The 18,418-nt window shown below is 44.3% G+C and overlaps 1 protein-coding gene and 1 long non-coding RNA gene across 3 annotated transcripts in view; one reads left to right on the top strand and one right to left on the bottom strand.

Annotated features, from left to right (window-relative positions):
• ARHGAP25 (Rho GTPase activating protein 25) overlaps window positions 1–6,048 on the top strand; it is a 90,874-nt gene extending 84,826 nt beyond the window's left edge. For both annotated transcript variants that reach the window (XM_019021567.4, XM_004029349.5), the window contains exons 10-11: window positions 1,562–2,094; window positions 5,214–6,048. In XM_019021567.4, coding sequence (XP_018877112.2) covers window positions 1,562–2,094; window positions 5,214–5,421 — 741 coding nt within the window. In that variant the 3' untranslated portion in view covers window positions 5,422–6,048. The remainder of the gene's footprint in view (window positions 1–1,561; window positions 2,095–5,213) is intronic.
• Window positions 6,049–10,471: 4,423 nt separating this feature from the next.
• On the bottom strand, window positions 10,472–16,663 carry LOC101129742 (uncharacterized). The gene is made up of 3 exons (XR_173903.4): window positions 15,698–16,663; window positions 12,055–12,273; window positions 10,472–10,725 (listed from the first exon to the last, which is right to left on the bottom strand). It is a non-coding gene; the product is annotated as an uncharacterized lncRNA (long non-coding RNA).
• Between the last annotated feature and the right edge of the window lie 1,755 nt (window positions 16,664–18,418).

Below are 18,418 nucleotides of genomic sequence, written 5' to 3'. Positions count from 1 at the left end.
ATCCTTCCAATGTTCCTTTATGAAAATATAAGAAGACATGAGTGTAAATTATTTACCTCCTTTTTTACACAAAATGTAGTATAATTCTCTCTCTCTCTACAGTCACACACATACACATACAGTCACACACAAACTCCCACACAAAACTCTGTATCTTGCATTTTTGTACTTAGCAGTATATTCTGGAGACTTTTTTATGTCAATACATAAACAGCTACCTCATATGACCTCATGTTTTCTAGAGGTGTATAGTGTCCCATTCTGTAGATGTACCAGTCCCTATAGATGAACACACTGCCTTCAGTTCTTTTCTTTTTCTTTTTTTTTTTTTTTTTTTTTGTGACAGGGTCTCACTTTATTGCCTAAGCTGGAGTGCGGTGGTGCGATCACAGCTTACTGCAGCCTTGACCTCCTGCTGAGGCAATCCTTCGGCCTCGGCCTCCCAAGTAGCTGGGACTACAGGTGCATACTACCATGCTGGGCTAAATTGTTTTGCGTATTTTTTGTAGAGACAGGGTTTCAACATGTTGCCCAGCCTGGCCTCGAACTCCTGAGCTCAAGTGATCCACCCTCCTCAGCCTCCCGAAGTGCTGGGATTACAGGCCTCAGCCGCTGCACCCAGCCTTTCAGTTCTTCATACTACAAAAAAAGCTGCAATAAATAACTCTGGGACCTCCTTTTGTACTCAGGCAGATGTATTTCTCAAATGCATTTTCAGAAGTGGGCTTGATGGGTCAGAGGGTAAATAGATTTGATTGTATGATTTTGAGACAAATTACTGGAGTTTGTGTCATTTTACACTTCCAGAAGCAATGCATGAAAGAACTGTTTTCCTACAGTTTCACCAACAGAGTGTGTTGTCAAATTTTGGGGGTTTGCTCATCTGATAAGTGAGAACTGGCATTTCAGTAATTTTAATTTTAATTTGAGTTTCTTGTATTATGAGAGAGGCTGAACATCTTTTCTTATGTACAAGGACTAGTTTCATTTTTTCCTCTGTGAGCTGCCTGATCTTGTCCTTTGCCCGTAACTACATTGGTTGTTGATCTCTTTCTTCACAATTTTTATGAACTTTATCTATTAAGGAGAGTAACCGATTGTCTGATATGCGTTGCAAATACTTTTTGCTAGTTTGTTTTTTTTTTTTTTTGGTTTGGCATGTGGTGATTTGTTATTTTGTTTTTATTTTTGTTCTTTTTAATTTTTTAGGTCATGGAAATCAAAAGGTCAAATTTATCAAACTTTTATGGCTTCTGGGTTTTCAGTCATAGTTATAAAGACCACCCGTTCTAAGATTACATAAGGATCCTACTTTAGGACTCTTTAACCACAAACAAACACTTGATTTTGGTGAGACTTCGTCTCTAGAACATGGTTCCTTTAGTGCAATATCCTTTTGGAAAAAAATTCCATTGCAGATAATCAACTAATGTGATACATTAAGAATTTCATAGGTATGCTACCAGGAAACTTTTGTTTTGGGGTCTCTAATCCATACCTTGGGAGCATGACACACAGAGGTGAAAACCCCTTGTGACATCCATGGCCATTTCTTTTCTAGACAAGCGACTCTGATACAACCAGCCCCACTGGACAGCAGCCGAGCGATGCGTTTCCGGAGGACAGCAGCAAAGTACCCAGGGAAAAGCCAGGAGACTGGAAAATGCAATCTCGTAAAAGGACTCAAACACTCCCTAACCGGAAATGTTTCTTGACATCAGCTTTTCAGGGTGCCAACAGCAGCAAAATGGAGATCTTTAAAAATGAATTCTGGTCGCCTTCCTCAGAGGCTAAGGCAGGGGAAGGGCACAGGAGAACGATGTCTCAAGACTTGCGCCAACTTTCTGACTCCCAACGGACTTCCACCTACGATAACGTCCCTTCCCTGCCAGGGTCCCCTGGGGAGGAAGCCAGTGCACTCTCTTCCCAAGCCTGTGACTCCAAGGGAGATACTCTTGCCAGTCCAAACTCTGAAACTGGGCCTGGAAAAAAGAACTCTGGAGAAGAGGAAATTGATTATTTGCAGAGGACAGTCCAAGAGCTACGAAAGGAAATAGAAACACAGAAGCAAATGTATGAGGAACAGATTAAAAAGTAAGTCAGACAGAGGGGCACTGAGAGGCACTTGGCTTCCATCTTTAGAGACAAGAGGGATTGTTCCCATCCTCCAGAGAAGTCACATCATAAAGCTTCAATTTGGGGAAGACAGTAATCTATAGCAGGCCTAGAAAGGAAAGAGTAAAGGGAACAATGAGATAGCTAAATTGGTGAACACTCTAAACTTTAAACTAGATTTAGGAAATGTAAATATCTAGCTTAAGTAGTTTAATCAATAATTTCCAAACAGTGGTTCAAGAATCAACATGCTTTAATTAATTTAAAGGAAATTAATTTTTTTTTATGTTAAGGTCATTCATTGATTCTGCAAATATTCTTCGAGCCCCTCCTCTGTGCCAGGCACATTCCAGTTGTTAGGGTATAGCACTGAACAAAAGAGACAAAAGTCCCTGCACTTACAGAACTTCTTCTAGTGGGGACAGATGGACAATACAAATATATAATAAAATATATGTTATGTCAGCTGATGGCAAGTGCTGTGGAGAAAAATAAAGTGGGTCAGAAGGTTGGAAAGTTCAAGGAATGGGTTCCAATGTAAAATAGGGGGGTCAGGAAAGGCCTCCGTGAGAAGGCAGCAAGTAAGTAAAGGCCTGAAGGAGATGAGGAGCAAGTCAGGTGCGTAGATGGGAGATGACTATGGCCAGTGCCGAGCCATGAGAAAAGAGCAGGCCCCCATGGTCCCACCCAGGAAGAGTGGAAGCTGCCTGGGGCCAGGGAGAGTGATTAGAGGAGATGAGGGTGGAGAAGTACAGGAGGCCAGGACGCAGTAGGGTTTTGTCAGCCACTGCAAAGCCTGAGTAAGAAGCTTCGGGGTGGTTTCAACCTGGTTTATGCCTCACTGGCTCACTGGCTTCCCATTGAGCACCGGCTGCAGGGGGCAAACAGAAGTGGGAGGCCAGTTAGGCAGCTATTGCCTCTGTCACATGCAAATTCCCAAGATCTGTGCACACAATTTGTTCTCCTGGGTAGGTAGAGTATTTTCTTGAAATATTTTTCACACTACTGATTGGCTGGCAAATTTGTTTTCAGGAGAGAAAGCCTTGATCCAGCTGTTCCCATATCAGCACTAGTCATGAGGCAGTGAAATGTGAATTCGTGGGCTCTTAGATTTATGGCTACGTCTTAGTCCATGCAGACTCAGGTATCTGAAGGGAAGACTACTGTGAACCCTCATTCACTGTTCCACACAGAGAGCTGCCATCCAGAAGCAAAATGTAGCTTGTTTGTCTAAGAACCTGAAACCAATCATTTGTAGAATTAAAGACTTCTGTGACATCTTGGCAGTGATCAAAGCAGTCCCATAGAAGGCACACACTGCCCTCAAATATGAGTATCTTCAACAGGGTAGAAAAAGAACTGGCTGCCACAGATGTGCCAGAGTCCTCTGAATCCATCGGTCAGGGAAGCCTCCCATCCCAGGCTCCTGAGCCCACACAGATTCTACCTTCCACTGGAACCCATGGTCAGGATCTAGCACAGTGCCTCACTTGGAATTTCTTCCAGAACCAGAGGGGTACAGAGAACTTGGAGAAGAAAAGTAGATTTGTAATGAGAGGGTCAGAAGGAATGGCCAGGCGCGGTGGCTCACGCCTGTAATCCCAGCACTTTGGGAGGCCGAGGTGGGCGAATCATGAGGTCAGGAGATCGAGACCATCCTGGCTAACACGGTGAAACCGTGTCTCTCCTAAAAATATAAAACATTAGCCAGGCATGATGGTGGGTGCCTGTAGTCCCAGCTGCTCAGGAGGTTGAGGCAGGAGAATGGTGTGAACCTGGGAGGCGGAGCTTGCAGTGAGCCGAGATCATGCCACTGCACTCCAGCCTGGGCAACAGAGCGAGACTCCGTCTCAAAAAAAACAAAAGAAAAAAAAAAAAGATGGAATGAGATCAATTTAGCTTTAAGAAGAGATAGGTGGGGGTAAGCAAAGTTTTGAAGATGGATTGTTACCCACAGAATAGGCCAAGGCCCTTGAAGGTAGAACCCAAGTTTTGGGCTCACATGGGAGCTCAAGTCTCCCTTGTGCAAATGGGCAAGCCATTTGGGGAGAAGGGAGGCACACTCTACAGAATGAAATTCTGAAACAAATTTCCAGTCACACAATCGGCGTGTGTACACTCATTCCTAAGGGTTAATTCAGCACAGCCTGGCAGGGGGCCACCTGGCACTACATTAGGATTTGGGCCAGTAACAATTAAAATCCTAGCAATTCAGGAATCCCACAGATTTTTCACCTGGCATGGGATTCACAAGTGAGGGTGAGACTGCCAGGACCACAGCTCCCCAAAGGGCAGTTCCCTCTGTTTCTCCAAATCTTGGTCCCCAGGAGATCCTTAATAAGAAAGGGTGCTGGTCTATGCTCTCCATTGACACAGGATGAGGAGGCACTCATGAGCACAGAGGTGTGAGAAATTTGGAATATGGATGGGGCTTCCAGGACTGATACAAGGTGCTGTGGGAGTGAATATATAGATCTATTAGAACTGGTCCCTTCTTTCAAAGACTTTGTTATCCGGTTGAAGATACAAAACATAAAACGACATGAGAAAAAACACAATAGATGTCACAAGATGGTGTTAAATGACAAATGAGGGGGCTGGGCGTGGAGGTTCATGCCTGTAATCTCAGCACTTTGGGAGGCCAAGGCAGGCGGATCACGAGGTCAGGAGATCAAGACCATCCTGGCTAACACGGTGAAACCCTGTCTCTACTAAAAATACAAAAAAAAAGAAAAAATTAGCTGGGCATGGTGGTGGGCATCTGCAGTCCCAGCTACTTGGGAGGCTGAGGAAGGAGAATGGTGTGAACCTGGGAGGCGGAGCTTGCAATGAGCCGAGATCGTGTCACTGCACTCCATCCAGCCTGGGCGACAGAGCGAGACTCCATCAAAAAAAAAATGACAAATGAGGGGCTCAGAAGTATTGTGGGGATTCAGGTTTCCTGGGACATCTTCATGTGGGAAGAGGGACGTAGCTGAGAGGTTGGATAAGGGTCTTGTGATTTGAAAGGAAAATGAGCAGCAGGTTGTGAGCAAGAGGGAAGGAGGAGCCTAGAATGAATGCCACATTCTTTCATTCTTTTCTTTCCTTCCCTGTAGCCTTGAGAAGGAAAATTATGACGTTTGGGCTAAAGTGGTGAGGCTCAGTGAAGAACTGGAGAAGGAAAAGAAGAAGTCTGCAGCCCTAGAGATCAGCCTCCGCAACATGGAGCGCTCCCGGGAGGATGTTGAGAAGAGGAACAAGGCCTTGGAAGAAGAAGTCAAGGAATTTGTCAAATCCATGAAGGAACCCAAGACCGAGGCTTAAGAGTCCCAGGAGTACTGCAGGGACAGCCCCAGAGAGGCCCAACTCTGGCCCCTTTCTCAGTGCTATCTGATGATGGGGAAACAAAATTACTCTCTGAGAGGGAAAGGACATTTGAGGGAAACATCAAATTTCCCCATAAATAAATGAATGGAGTTTGCAGGAAGGTGAGGGTGAGCAGAGATGTGTGTGGACATCTCTGACCATCCATCGCTGTATTCAAATGGATTGTTCTATTCCATTCTGGTCTCAGGCATGACCACGTCCAGTGAAGACGTTTGAGGCAGCACATCTCAGGACCCAGGCAATAGACTGGCCCCAACTCAGGCTGGACTGAGGTGTGATTAATTCTTTGTTTTTTGTGTGGAACAGCTCACCTTGTCAGACAGCCTCAGGGCATCTCTGAGACACAGGGGCAGAAAATGACATTCATCTTTTGAGTCCTCATCCATGGAGTTGTGTTTGGGGGGCTGCATCTGCTGAAGTGAGAACCCCATTCTGCCACCCCACCAGGATGCCCATTCTCCAAGACTTCTCCAACTTACTATTAGACTAAACCAGAACAAGCAACCAACTGTATTTATACAAGCAAAATTGATGAGAAAATTATATTCAAATAAAGCAAAAATTTTTTTAAAAGGCTATTGCTAATCCATACGGCACCTTTGTGAGAATTAGCAAAAGACACTCCTTCCTTGGGGCAGGTGGCTTGCTGAGCAGGGCATGGGCTGAATTTCAGTCCTGACTTGCCTTTCAGGGACAGGTGTTTCTATACTTGCGGAGCCCCCATTTCTTCTGTATTTCACACAATTGCTGTGGGAATTACATGAGAAGAGGTAATCTAGTCCCTACTTGCTTTTTAATTGTGTGTGGAGGGCCTGGGAACAAAGGCTTCCTACTATGATAGGATTTGTTGTGGTTTTAGACAGTAATTTTCATGATAATAGTTTCTTTTTTCCTGTTTCACCAAAATGCAAGTGATTTTACCCTTAAAGGGACAATAGGCACTAGATGATAGGTGGGAGAGGGGCTTTCCCAGTGGACAGCTGATTCTTCCCCTTCTATGTCAAGCCAGCCTGGCAGAGGCCCTGGTCAGGCCCCGGATCTCTAGGTAGGTTGGTTGAGTCTTTTTTTGTTGTTATCATTCTAATTGGATGGTCTCCAAGCTCTTTTGACTGGGTAACTCATCAACAGAAAATGTTTGAGGATACACCCCCCAATATATTTATTTATTTATAAATTATATATATGTACTACTATAGTACTCCATAATGTATATTATAAAATACACAGAACAGTAACTGAATAATGATGAGATAAAAACAAAGATCAATAGATGTTCCCAAGTGTGCTTTCAGCTCCGGAGACCCCTGACCCAGTTGCCCAGGAGGTATTACCTGTACCAAATTTATATCTTTCATCCCACTGCTCCCATAAATGTCTTGAACTCTTGAAGCCCCATGGCGTAATTAGTGGTTTGGAATCTATGGTTGCTGCAGTGAGAGTTTAGCCTTCCCAGCACATGGGCCTCCTCTGCCATTCCTTTTTCTCTCTGTCTTCTTCACTCTGGTTAGTCCTCCCTTCCTATGGCCAGGACTTATTACCCACAGAGTGAAAGTACAGACAGTAGCATCAGCGTTTCTTGGTCCTGCTACTCAGGCCCTGCTCCACCAACGCCAGCCCCTTTGAGGACCAGATTGATGGAGAAGGAGGGCGACTCCTACGGCATTCCTATCTAGGCCTGCTTGCAGAAGATTGAGGGGAAACTCATCTGGAACATTCATAAGGAAAGCAATAAGATATTGGGATTCCTGAGTTTTAGGTGTTTTTAAATTACAGAATAGCAAACATGGAAACACTTATCGACCACCTGACTTACGTTGGCGAGTGCCTGCATTTCTGCCAGGCACGTATCCTTGTGTTCTCCCATGGATTCCTCACACTGACTCTTTGGGGGCTAAAACAGAGTTGAATATGGAAGTGGCTGCTGTCACAATTGCCAGAGAAAACATTTGTCTGAAGATGCAGAGAGGAGGCTCTCAAGTCTGTTTTGAGGCCTGTGTCATTGGCCCTTACTGGGTCCGGGAGCCAGAGCTCGTGCTGAGTGGAAGTGCCATGTTTGAATCCCAACTACCTCCTGGTCTGGCAGTGTCTCTCATTCTACTTTTTTCCACCAGTATTATGAGACAACAGAGCAGCTGTTGGCCTCAGAAGCACTAGACAGCCTAGTCTGCAAGTGTCAATCCCTCTTCACAAGCAAGAGAAGAGTTTGGCTCGCTTAAGTTGCTACTATTTGCTCCTGTGCCACCTTGCATACAAGGAGAAGACAAGAAACAGGGTTTTTTTTAGGACCCTGGGACCTTATGAGTGCAAGGGTCACACAAACCCCTTCATCCTGCTGGAAAAGGCTGGGAGGAGGGAGCCCCTGAGGGCCAGAAAAGATCTGGAGTCTGATGGCACTGTTTTAATGCCCTCAAAAGGCATGCATGTGATTGCATGACAGGGTAGCTCCAGGTCTCACCTGGACCAAAGGACCAGGTTCTAGAAGGCAATACCTGGAGACTGACCTGTGTCAAGGGGTGCTGTTGGACTCTGCAGCTCCTACCTGTACTTTCAGAGCCCTTCCATGGAAAGGACTCCATCAACTTTGCCTTTTTCCCAGCCACACCCTCACCTTTATGTTACCCGCTCTCCTCTTTGCTCATGAGCCGAGAACCCAGAAAGGTCTTCAATGTGCATTTGAAAACCCCTTGCCCTCTTCCCTCCCAAACTCCTTTTCTGTCAGAGCCTCAAGCATGTCCCTTATCAGGGTACTCTTATCTTAAGTTTGGGGCAGATATGATGCTTTTCCAGTAAGTCTGTACACTGGATAGGACAATTTGTACTAGGGTATTGGCTGGGATGATCCCCTTCCAGTGGATTCTGTTCAGAGCCTGCAGTCTGGAGAGACCATGTGTGGCATTCCTAGTGCATAGACAGCTGCAAAGGATGTAAACTATAAACATTTTGTTGTTGTTGTTGTTTTGACCAACTTCCTAAAACTCTGCTCAAAGGCCTGTCCCCTCAGAAAAGCACGAAGCCGGAGATTCCCAGGCTGCCCAAGGCCGCTGAGAGGGGGAGGCCAGAGAACACAGTGGCACAGCAACTGCTGGCTGGATTCCACGGGCTCTGGGCCAGAAGATGCGTGTACACGAACGCCCTGTAAACTTCCACATTCCACCACTTCCTTTCCTGATAGCAGCAGTGGTCAGGTCACGTGCTTGCCGGAGAGCAGAGAAAACACTTGGAGGCTGCTTCTGCAATTAAAATGGGCTGCATTTACAAGAATTACACAAAACCTTTCATCCTGCCAGAGAATGATGGGAGGGAGGCCCTGAGGGTGGAGCTCCAGCTGCCACTCAGAAGCTCAGGGTGGCATCTGGCTAGCAGCAGCAGAGAGGCTGGAGCCAGGGGGCTTGTGGCTCAGATGATGTCCCAGGAGAGAATATCGACACAGCTGTGTAACTGTAGCTTCTATTTCTTCTGATGCTGGAAACTCTCTTAGTATCATAGGATAAAAACTGGAAAACACTCTGATTGTATTTAATTCAACCTGTTTATTTAATGGACAGGGGAACTGAGACCCAGAAACATAAATTAAATGGCCAGTGCTCACACAGAAATTAGGAAGAGGATTGAAGCAGGTGATTTTGGAGGGCTCCCCTCTAACCCATGATTCAGTGACTCTTGTGGTTCTTGCTTTCTCTCCAAGGGTTCTTTCCCCCAAACTGCAACCATGGTGTGAACCCCATTGAACATCCGTTGCTGAGTGCTTCCAGAATATAGAGCTCTCCTCAGCTCATGATCACAACCAAGATCCACCTAATATGATGCCAGTTTTTCACCTACTGTGTATTCCCAATACTATTTTAAAACACTGGTTCTCAGTCTTGGTGGCACAAGAGAATTACCTTAGGAATTGTACACAAAAATTCTGATGCTCAGATCTTACTTCATATCAATTGAATCAGAATCTTTGGGGATAGGGCCTAAGAATTGGTAGTTAAAAGAAAAATTCCCAGTTGATTCCAATATACAATCAGGATGGTTAAATAGTTTTAAAACTGCTAAGTTTGGCTTTAGTCATGACTAATGGTAATATTAATTCTACCTGCTCCCCTTTCCCATCTCCAGTTAACACAGCTACATTCTCTGATTTACAGGCTGATTTTTCATGTGTTTATTCATCTAGGATAAGACATGATTAAGTGATACAGAATGGATTTATGTTATATGCCCATTATGCAGATGGTGAAAAGTGAGCCCAAAAATTTTTTTAAAAATGAGTGTAACAGTAGCTTAGTATGAACAAATCCAAGGATTTTGAGAATTCCTAAATATATGGGGACACTGTTTACTTGCTTTAAGGGTTGACTCTAAACATAGGCAAAGAAGATAAGCACTTGAGGGCCTGATTTAAAGAGTCCTGAGAATAGCTCTGATGAAAATCATCTCTTTTTCAGACTCATGTTAGATTGAGAAATCCCTACCAGTAGCCTTTGGAATATTAACCACAAACGTGATATTTCTGGGAGACTCCATGAAGCCTCCATTAATCATTAGTATCATCTTTATATTAGTTATCTGATTCCCAGCAGAAAGCTGTGTAATGAAGGAACGAGAGCCTGGCCAGATAAGCAGTGCTGTGGGTGGAGGAACAGATCAAGAGTATGGATGTTGGCCAGGCACAGTGGCTCACACCTGTAATCTCAGCACTTTGGGAGGCCAAGGCGGGCAGATCACGAGGTCAGGAGTTCGACGCCAGTCTGGCCAACATAGTGAAACCCTGTCTCTACCAAAAATACAAAAAATTAGCTGGGTATGGTGGTGTGCGCCTGTAATCCCAGCTACTCAGGAGGCTGAGGCAGGAGAATCACGTGAACCTGAGAGGCGGAGGTTGCAGTGAGCCGAGATCTCGCCATTGCACTCCAACCTGGGTGACAGTGCAAGACTCTATCTCAAAAAAAAAAAAAAGTATGGATGTTACCTAGGAGTATTGCAGTGTGGGGCCCTGGCTGCCTTAGGTGGGGTGAGGGTGCAAAAATCAGGCCTTAAAAAGGGAAACGGGGACTCATCATCAGGGTGGACGGAGAAATGGTTTGCCCCCACATACACCTGATACCTGCTCAAAGTTGGCACTTGTCCTCCTTCCTTCTCTCTCTTCTCCTTTATTGATGTCCTTTCAGTCCTGCTGAGGCCAGCCCATGCTAAACATCACCCTGGTTCTTGGGTCTTTGTTCAGCATCAGTAGCAATATCATGACAATAACTACCAATAATAAGCAACAAATACCATTTTAATACTTTCTGGTGAGCACTGTATCCATGTCATTTCCTTTAAATCTCAAATCAACTCTTTTCTGATTGCAATCAAACCTGTTTTACTGAGGTCTCAATGTGGCTTAGCTAGGAACTGAAGCGTATATACAGTCTACACAAGGCTACATTATCCTTGCCCTCACATAGGGAGGAAGTACAACATAGAAAATGACCCCTTGGCAGAGATGGACTAAAGCAAAATCTGCAAAGACTTTTTCTTTAAAAGGCTGGCAGGGGTTCTGGAAAGAACCACTAACTGCCTTGTCTGACTCAGCATCAAGATGGAAAAATATACAGAGGCTGTTGCCTTCCCCACAGCCTAAGTCAAATCCACCTGCTTGCTCTGAGGCTGTCTGGGAGGCCACACATCACCATGCCCTTTCCTGGAGTCAATTCTTGGTCCCATGTCATTAGCTCCGCCCTCGAAAGAACTCTGGGAATGGGGTTGCCTTGGAGTCCCTGGTTCCGTGTGGCTAAGGAGTGAGCCTCTCATATCTCCATGCTGAATTTCCTCACTCATTCACAACCCTCCTTTCCATTTCAAGAAATCTTTCTGTTCCCACAAGCCTGGGAGGGCCTTTGAGTGGGGCATATTGGGTAAGTTTGAAGGAGTACTGCCAGTGAGACCTTCAAAAGGCTCTGTGTGAATGGGCTGGTGTTGGTGGGAGGAAACAGGGTCACAGATTCCCCATCCCTTCCCCCTTGTAAGATGTGTCATCAGTTAAATATAGGCTCTGGCCCTGTGGACGTTTACAGGCTAAGACAGCCCGCCCTGACTGGGGGCTCACAGCTTCTGAGAGGAGGACACCGGGATGTCTTCAGCCCATTTCACGTGGGCTGACTGTTTCCAAAACACTCCTGGTGGGTCAGCGAGCAGAGGAAGTGTTACCATGTGATCACTTTAGAAACAACACCCACCTAATGACGCACTAACATGGATTTGCCCTCTGTTTTTCACATTTGATCATTCCTGACACTTTGGCGAGGATACAAAACCCTATTTCTCTTAGAAGCCGCTCCTTCCCTGGATGTGAAAGAGGGCAGTGGTTTCCCTGTCAGTCCTCTTTTAGGGAAAGATCTGGGTGAGCACATGACCCAGCTCAGCTGGTCTGGGGCTGGACACAGACACAATTGTGAGAACTTGAACTGACTCACCAGGAAGCAGGTGGTTGGGACTAGGTACTGTGTCTATTTCAGTGCTAGATATTGCCTTTAATGAAAAACTAGCCCCAATCAGAAAAAAGCCAACACCACGCTCTGCAATACTAAGTTGACTCACCTGTTGAAATGCTGTTTATTAAGCAAAACCAGTATCCTCAGAATTCCAGCTTTCACTTTCAAGTTTCTTATGTGGGATTTCATAGTATTGGGCCTAGTGATGTGTACATCAATGGTTTGGCTTGCTGTTTATGCTACTTATTTACTCGAGCAGTCACTCTGGTGTGTTCCCATGGCTTTTCTGAAAGTATTAGAATACAGCTCCCAAAGAATGTGAGTGCTATTGGAAAAATAAAATACATGGAAATCATATGGCATCCAGCAATTGCTATGCCTATCTTGAGATAGTTGATCCCTAGATAATCTTGGTAGTTGTGTTACCAATGATGTCTTTACTTAGTACACATAGATTGCACTCAAGGAATAGCAAAATGTTACAACACTGATTCTTCCTCCTATAGTTAATGGCATTTTAAAAGAGTTATGCTTGACTAAAGACATAGTTTTTAAAAATGCAAATATTGAGTGCTTTCAATTCCCTAAGCATGGTGTTTTCTGCTTTACCTGCAATGTATTAATTAATTTTCACAGAAAACTATGAGGCAGCGGCTACTATCATCCCCATTTTACAGATGAGAAAACCGAGACTTAGAAAGGTTAAGTAATCTGCTCAGGCTCACAGTTCATATCCCATTTCTAAGAGACATTTTTTTTCATTCTAATACTTTTGAAATTCAGTATGTATTTTATAGTTGATTGGTGCATTTAAAATAGAACATCTTACAAATTGATGGCTACTTAGAACTGAGAAAATATAACTGACAGAAGCAAGCATCAAAACCACGTCTACCTGATTCTAGTATTGGATCATCCAACCACAGTGGCTTGAGTGTCAAAGGAAACACTCAACCTGTGTCTAAGTAATGACCATAAAAGTAATAACTAGTCCACATTCACATTGAGGATAATGGTTCATATTCTTCCTATTTGATACTATTTACTCTATTAGAAAAATTGTCTGGTTTGGTCGGTTCAATTAGATTTATCTATTTATTTTTTGTAGAGTATCATCAGTTAAACCTTCTAACCTCTGGGCCACCCCACCCAGTATAAGCCATAAGATATGGCTCATATTCTTCCTACCTATTTGATACTATTTGCTCTATTAGAACAATTGACTGGTTTGGTTGGTTCAATTAGATTGATCTATTTATTCTTTGTAGAGTATCATCAGTTAAACCTTTTTTGCTGAGAAAGCTTCAGGCTTTTCATTTCTATAATGAGAGTTGTTTTCAAAACACATTTAAATAGTCAAGAGCCCAGGCATGGGTATGGTCACAAGCAGGAGGGTCTGAAGCTCCGTGAAGTTTGAGTTCACAGCGCCATGGCTCCTGCCGTCCTTCCAAGGAGAGAGCAGTCACGTCAGTTGCCTTTGGTTCTTGTCTGACTGAGGAGAGATGCTGTATACGTGGTTTTGGTAATGACAGCATGTCTCTAACTCGAGATTAAGTTTCTGTCCTCTGAAGATCTCAATGTAATTCATTACAGAAGTGCTTCCCAAAGCTTCTCCTTGGAAGGCTTTTCTTTACACGATATACTCTTTGAACAATGGATGCCATGCTTAAATAAGTTTATAAAACCCTCTTCCCCCTCAAAGATTCAGAAGTCAGGGCAACCACATCATATTGGGAGTCTAATTTGTAAGTCGAAAAGATAAAAATCCCTTTGGTCAAAATTATCCTTGAAAATCACCAGAAATTGTATATAAGTTCCCCCAATTTATAGCTTTATGTGTACACCCTGGTCACTAAGGTGTGAGTGTAGTTATAAAGTACTGTTAATGATGAGACTAAGAATACGGACCACTAGGATTGCTATTTTCTTTCCCTGGCATCCTCATTTAAATTGTTATTTTTATTTTTCATCTAGTGTAAAGTTTGATTCATAGAATTTAAATGCATATATTAAATTAAAAGTAGTAATTATTATAGTACTAATAATAGTAATAATCATTGACATTTATTGGGGGCTAGCTATTGCCTGCCAGACTGCTCTAAGTGCTTTATTTGTATGAACTGAGTTAATCTGAACAAAAACTTCAGGGCTGGATACTATATTCCCTTTTTACAACAAAGTCACTTGCTTCTGCTTTTACTCGTGCCTTTGGCAACACAATGACTCTGCAAATTGTCCTGTGCCCAGAGGAAACATTTTTCTGAAAACTTCTGCGCTGGGGCAGATTTAGGGCAAAGTTAACACTTCAAAAAAATCTCCAGTAATTGAGTAAATTGCTCATCTGTCAAATTAGCTCTTTGGCAAATTACTCTGCTTGCACATATTAATAGCCAAGCTTAGCCAACTTGAAATATGGAGATTTACTGGAAATCACAGTGAAGTGAAGAGAGAGGCAAGAGCAGAATTGAAATTCCCACCTGGCAGCAAAAGAGAGTTATGCAGAGCATATCAGGTAAGGCAGAGGCACTTCCTGGACCACTCAACTGAAGGGCACAGCCAGCAGTGAGGTGGGGTGGCCCAGAGGTTAGAAACCCCACAGAGAGAATCAGAGGGAAGCTGGAGGCAGAGGGAGTGCGCCATTCGGAATTCCAGGGGTTGAGGACCTCTAGGTCCCAGGTACAGTTGTAAGGCTGGGGGCAAAAAGTTGCTCCTGCCGGGCACTGTGGCTCACGCTTATAATCCCAGCACTTCGGGAGGCCAAGGCGGGTGGATCACTTGAGGTCAGGAGTTTGAGACCAGCCTGGTCAACGTGGTGAAACCCTGTCTCTACTAAAAATACAAAAATTAGCTGGGCGTGGTGGCACATGTCTGTAATCCCAACTACTCAGGAGGCTGAGGCAGGAGAATCACTTGAACCTGAGAGGAGAAGGTGGCAGTGAGCCAAGATTGTGCCACTGGACAATCTTGGCTGTGGGGTCAGAGTGAGACTCTGTCAAAAAAAAAAAAAAAAAAAAAAGAAGAAGAAGCAAAGCAGCTCCAGGCCAGCCTGCACTCTCTTCTTGGAGCCTTTCACCCTGATGGTTCAGCCAGGGAAAGGGTGCCTTTTCTTCCCTGCCAAGGCACAGTCAGCTTCCTAAGCCTGCAACGCTGCATCAGTCTAGAGTAGGCACTATTTTCAGCTCGCATCAAGGAGCCATAGAGGCAGCTGAATGACTCTCCAACAGATGGTCTCAGTAGAGTAGAAATGGCAGTGTAGCACATTGACAATGAGGAAGTTAAGGTGTGCCACAGTTGTTAATGGAACCTAAGTAAAAACTCAGAGACAGAGGAGTTTAAGGGAGTCTTAGCTCCCCAGAGATTTCTAAGAAGCCCACCTAAAAAAATCTCTTGATTAGTAAATGAAACTATTATTATTGTTATTATTACTAATAGTAGATGAGAAGATATTTTTGTAGATAATGAAGTCAATATCAGAAAGATTTAGTAGTGGACAGATTCAGTAGGCTGCAAAATTATAAGGTCAGACTTCCAATTCTAAAATGACTTCCTTAGTCTAGTTCAGGTGGAGGGTGGTGCTGGTTAAGTTTAAACACAGTATTACCTTGTGAGAAGTGTTCCAAGTTTTTACTTGTCTACTTCCAGGTGTACTACACATCTAATAGAACTACCACACTCCTCTCTGCCTTATAAACCTTTGCCTACCAACAATACAAGCTCAGATACCTTCCCTGAGTGTAGTGGGTACTTACAGAATGGTCGGTCCAGGTTCCTTTAGTAGAACCTGCTACCACGTGCATATCTACATACACCCTTTGTCCTTGTGTTACTGTGGAAGCTGCTTTGTCAACTCAGCCTGTTCCTCAGCCGCAGATTTGTTTTCTTTCCTTGGGACCCCAGGACAAATGCCATGATGATACTGTTGCAGGAGCCAGCAGTCAGCTGCTTAAGGTTGTCTCTTCTGTCCACATCTTTGTGCCATTCTTTGGCTAGCAATGTAGGTGCCAGTCAGGGTCATCCTGTGAAATATCACATTCCTTGCCTGTAAACTGTGGTAGTGGGGAGGCCTGGCCTACTCACTGCACAAGACCGTCTTTAGGACAAAATAGGCTACCATGGATGAAAGGGCCACATCAGGGCTGTCCAGTCTTTTGGCTTCTCTGGGCCACATTGGAAAAGAAGAATTGTCTTGAGTCACAAATAACATACACTCACACTAATGATAGCTGATGAGAAAAAAAAAAAAATCTCAGAATGTCTTAGAAAGTTCACAAATTTGCATTGGGCCACATTCAAAGCTGTTCTGGGCCATACACAGTCCGCGGGCTGCAGGTTAGACAAGCCTGGGCTACATGGTACCAGTGTTAGCGTGAGGATGAGGGTGTACTGCACTTCATAACCCCCAATATAAGGATTCTCCTTAAAGCAGTCTCTCTGCCCTGTTTGCCTGGTGGCACTCTGCTCTCACAGTGAGACTTGCCACTAGGAAGGGTGGAAATTCTTCCCAGCTCCTCTGAGTAGTGGGGCTCGAGGATGAGAGTCCATGCCATAGTGAGAGCCTCTAGGCCTCTGACACAGACTGAGAAAATGGGCTGTGACGACACAAAGCCACTACGGGAAGTCTCAAGTCCTTGACCCAATGAGCACATTCCGAGCTTCCGGTGCAGCAATGAGCTGACACAAACCGTGGCGGCCTGAGGACCTGGACCTTCCATTTTGCCTTTCAGGACCCGTGTTCACACCAGCACTTAGTTTGGAGGAAGCACCTGGAGGAGATGCAGAGTCCAGATGTGCGCCCTCTGCCGGAAGCCTACTGCACCAGGACGTAGGCCTGGAGTGGCCCTTAACGCATTTGGAAATCAGTCTTCACTAAAAAAAACTTCCTCCAAAATGTTCTTTAACAGCCCTTTAAAAGCCATTGTTTCACAACAGTCCAAGGTGGTGAACAATTAATATTTTCGATTTACATGAAGACTCTGGAGTAGGAATTACCTGAGTTGGAAACTCAGTTCTACTCTATTGGTATCAGGTTGCATTCTGTATCGTCATTAAAATTTTCAGAAAAACTCTCAACCTCGGTGCATTAGTTTTCTAGGACTGTCATAATGAAGTATATCACAGATTCCATGGCTTGAGCAATAGAAATTTATTTCCTTGCAATTCTGAGGCTAGAAATCTGAGATCAGGGTGTTAGCAGGATTGATTTCTTCTGAGGCCTCTCTCCTTGGCTTGCAGAAGAAGCATAGTTGACCTCTCCCTGTGTGTTCACATGGTCAAACCACTGTGTACATCTGAATCCCAATCTCTTCTTGTAAGGGTGCCAGTCATATTGGATTGGAGCCCACTAATGAGATCATGACCACATCTTACCTTAATTATCTCTGAAGGCTCTATGTCTAAATACAGTCACATTCTGAGATATTGGGGGTTAGGACTTCAACATATGAATTTTTGGGTGACACAGTTCAGCCCATAACAGTAACCCTTTTAAGACTGTCACTTATTTTTCTAGTGAAAAGGCAGAACTTTCAGAATCTTTTAGAATCTCCCCTGCAGCTGAGTAAACATCTTAGTGTCTTCATAACTAGAAACCACAGGTGGTTGTTTCATTTTGTTTTAAATTTTCTATCACTGAAGATAAGTAAGATCAGAACTCGAAAGTCTTGCTAACCCATCGATGTCATGAGAAAGGCCCAGGATCAGGGTCGGAAAACCTGGTTTTTCTTTGTAATAGTTAATTATGAGATTATTTATTCAGCTATTATTATTATTATTATTATTATTATTATTATTATTATTGAGACAGAGTCTCGCTGTCTCCCAGGCTGGAGTGCAGTGGCGCGATCTCGGCTAACTGCAAGCTCCGCCCCCCAGGTTCACGCCATTCTCCCGCCTCAGCCTCCCGAGTAGCTGGGACCACAGGCGCCCACCACCACGCCCACCTAATTTTTTTTTTTTTTGTATTTTTAGTAGAGACAGGGTTTCACCGTGTTGGCCAGGATGGTCGCGATCTCCTGACCTCGTGATCCACCTGCCTCGGCCTCCCAAAGTGCTGGGATTACAGGCCTGAGCCACCGTGCCCAGCCTCAGCTATTATTATTAACAATAATATTTTTATTAGCTGGATGTGATGAGGCAGTATTTAACTTGACCTGGCAACCCTGAATGCCTGATTCTATACTCATCCACCTATTACTACGATGGGTTTGCAGAGATATGCCAGACAAGCACATTCCTTATTACTGTAATGATTTTGCTCCCAACGACAGTTCAGTTCTCTCAGGACCTGGAATGGACCTCGAGGGGTCTAGCACAGGGGCCAATTGCACCTGGGCTCCAGGTGGATCTGCAGCCTACACTGCAGCGGCTGAGAAGTCTCTCCTGCCCCTTCATGCTGGACTCCCCCAATCTCACCATTCTGACACTAAGGAAGCATCACTGAGGAAAGGAAGAGCATGCTTTTCTTAATCCTT

The sequence above is a fragment of the Gorilla gorilla genome, chromosome 12 (genome assembly GCF_029281585.2).
Source record: "Gorilla gorilla gorilla isolate KB3781 chromosome 12, NHGRI_mGorGor1-v2.1_pri, whole genome shotgun sequence".
Classification (NCBI taxonomy): domain Eukaryota; kingdom Metazoa; phylum Chordata; class Mammalia; order Primates; family Hominidae; genus Gorilla; species Gorilla gorilla.
The sequence above is the reverse complement of the archived record's forward strand: the minus strand, read 5'-3'. Positions and strand labels throughout refer to the sequence as shown.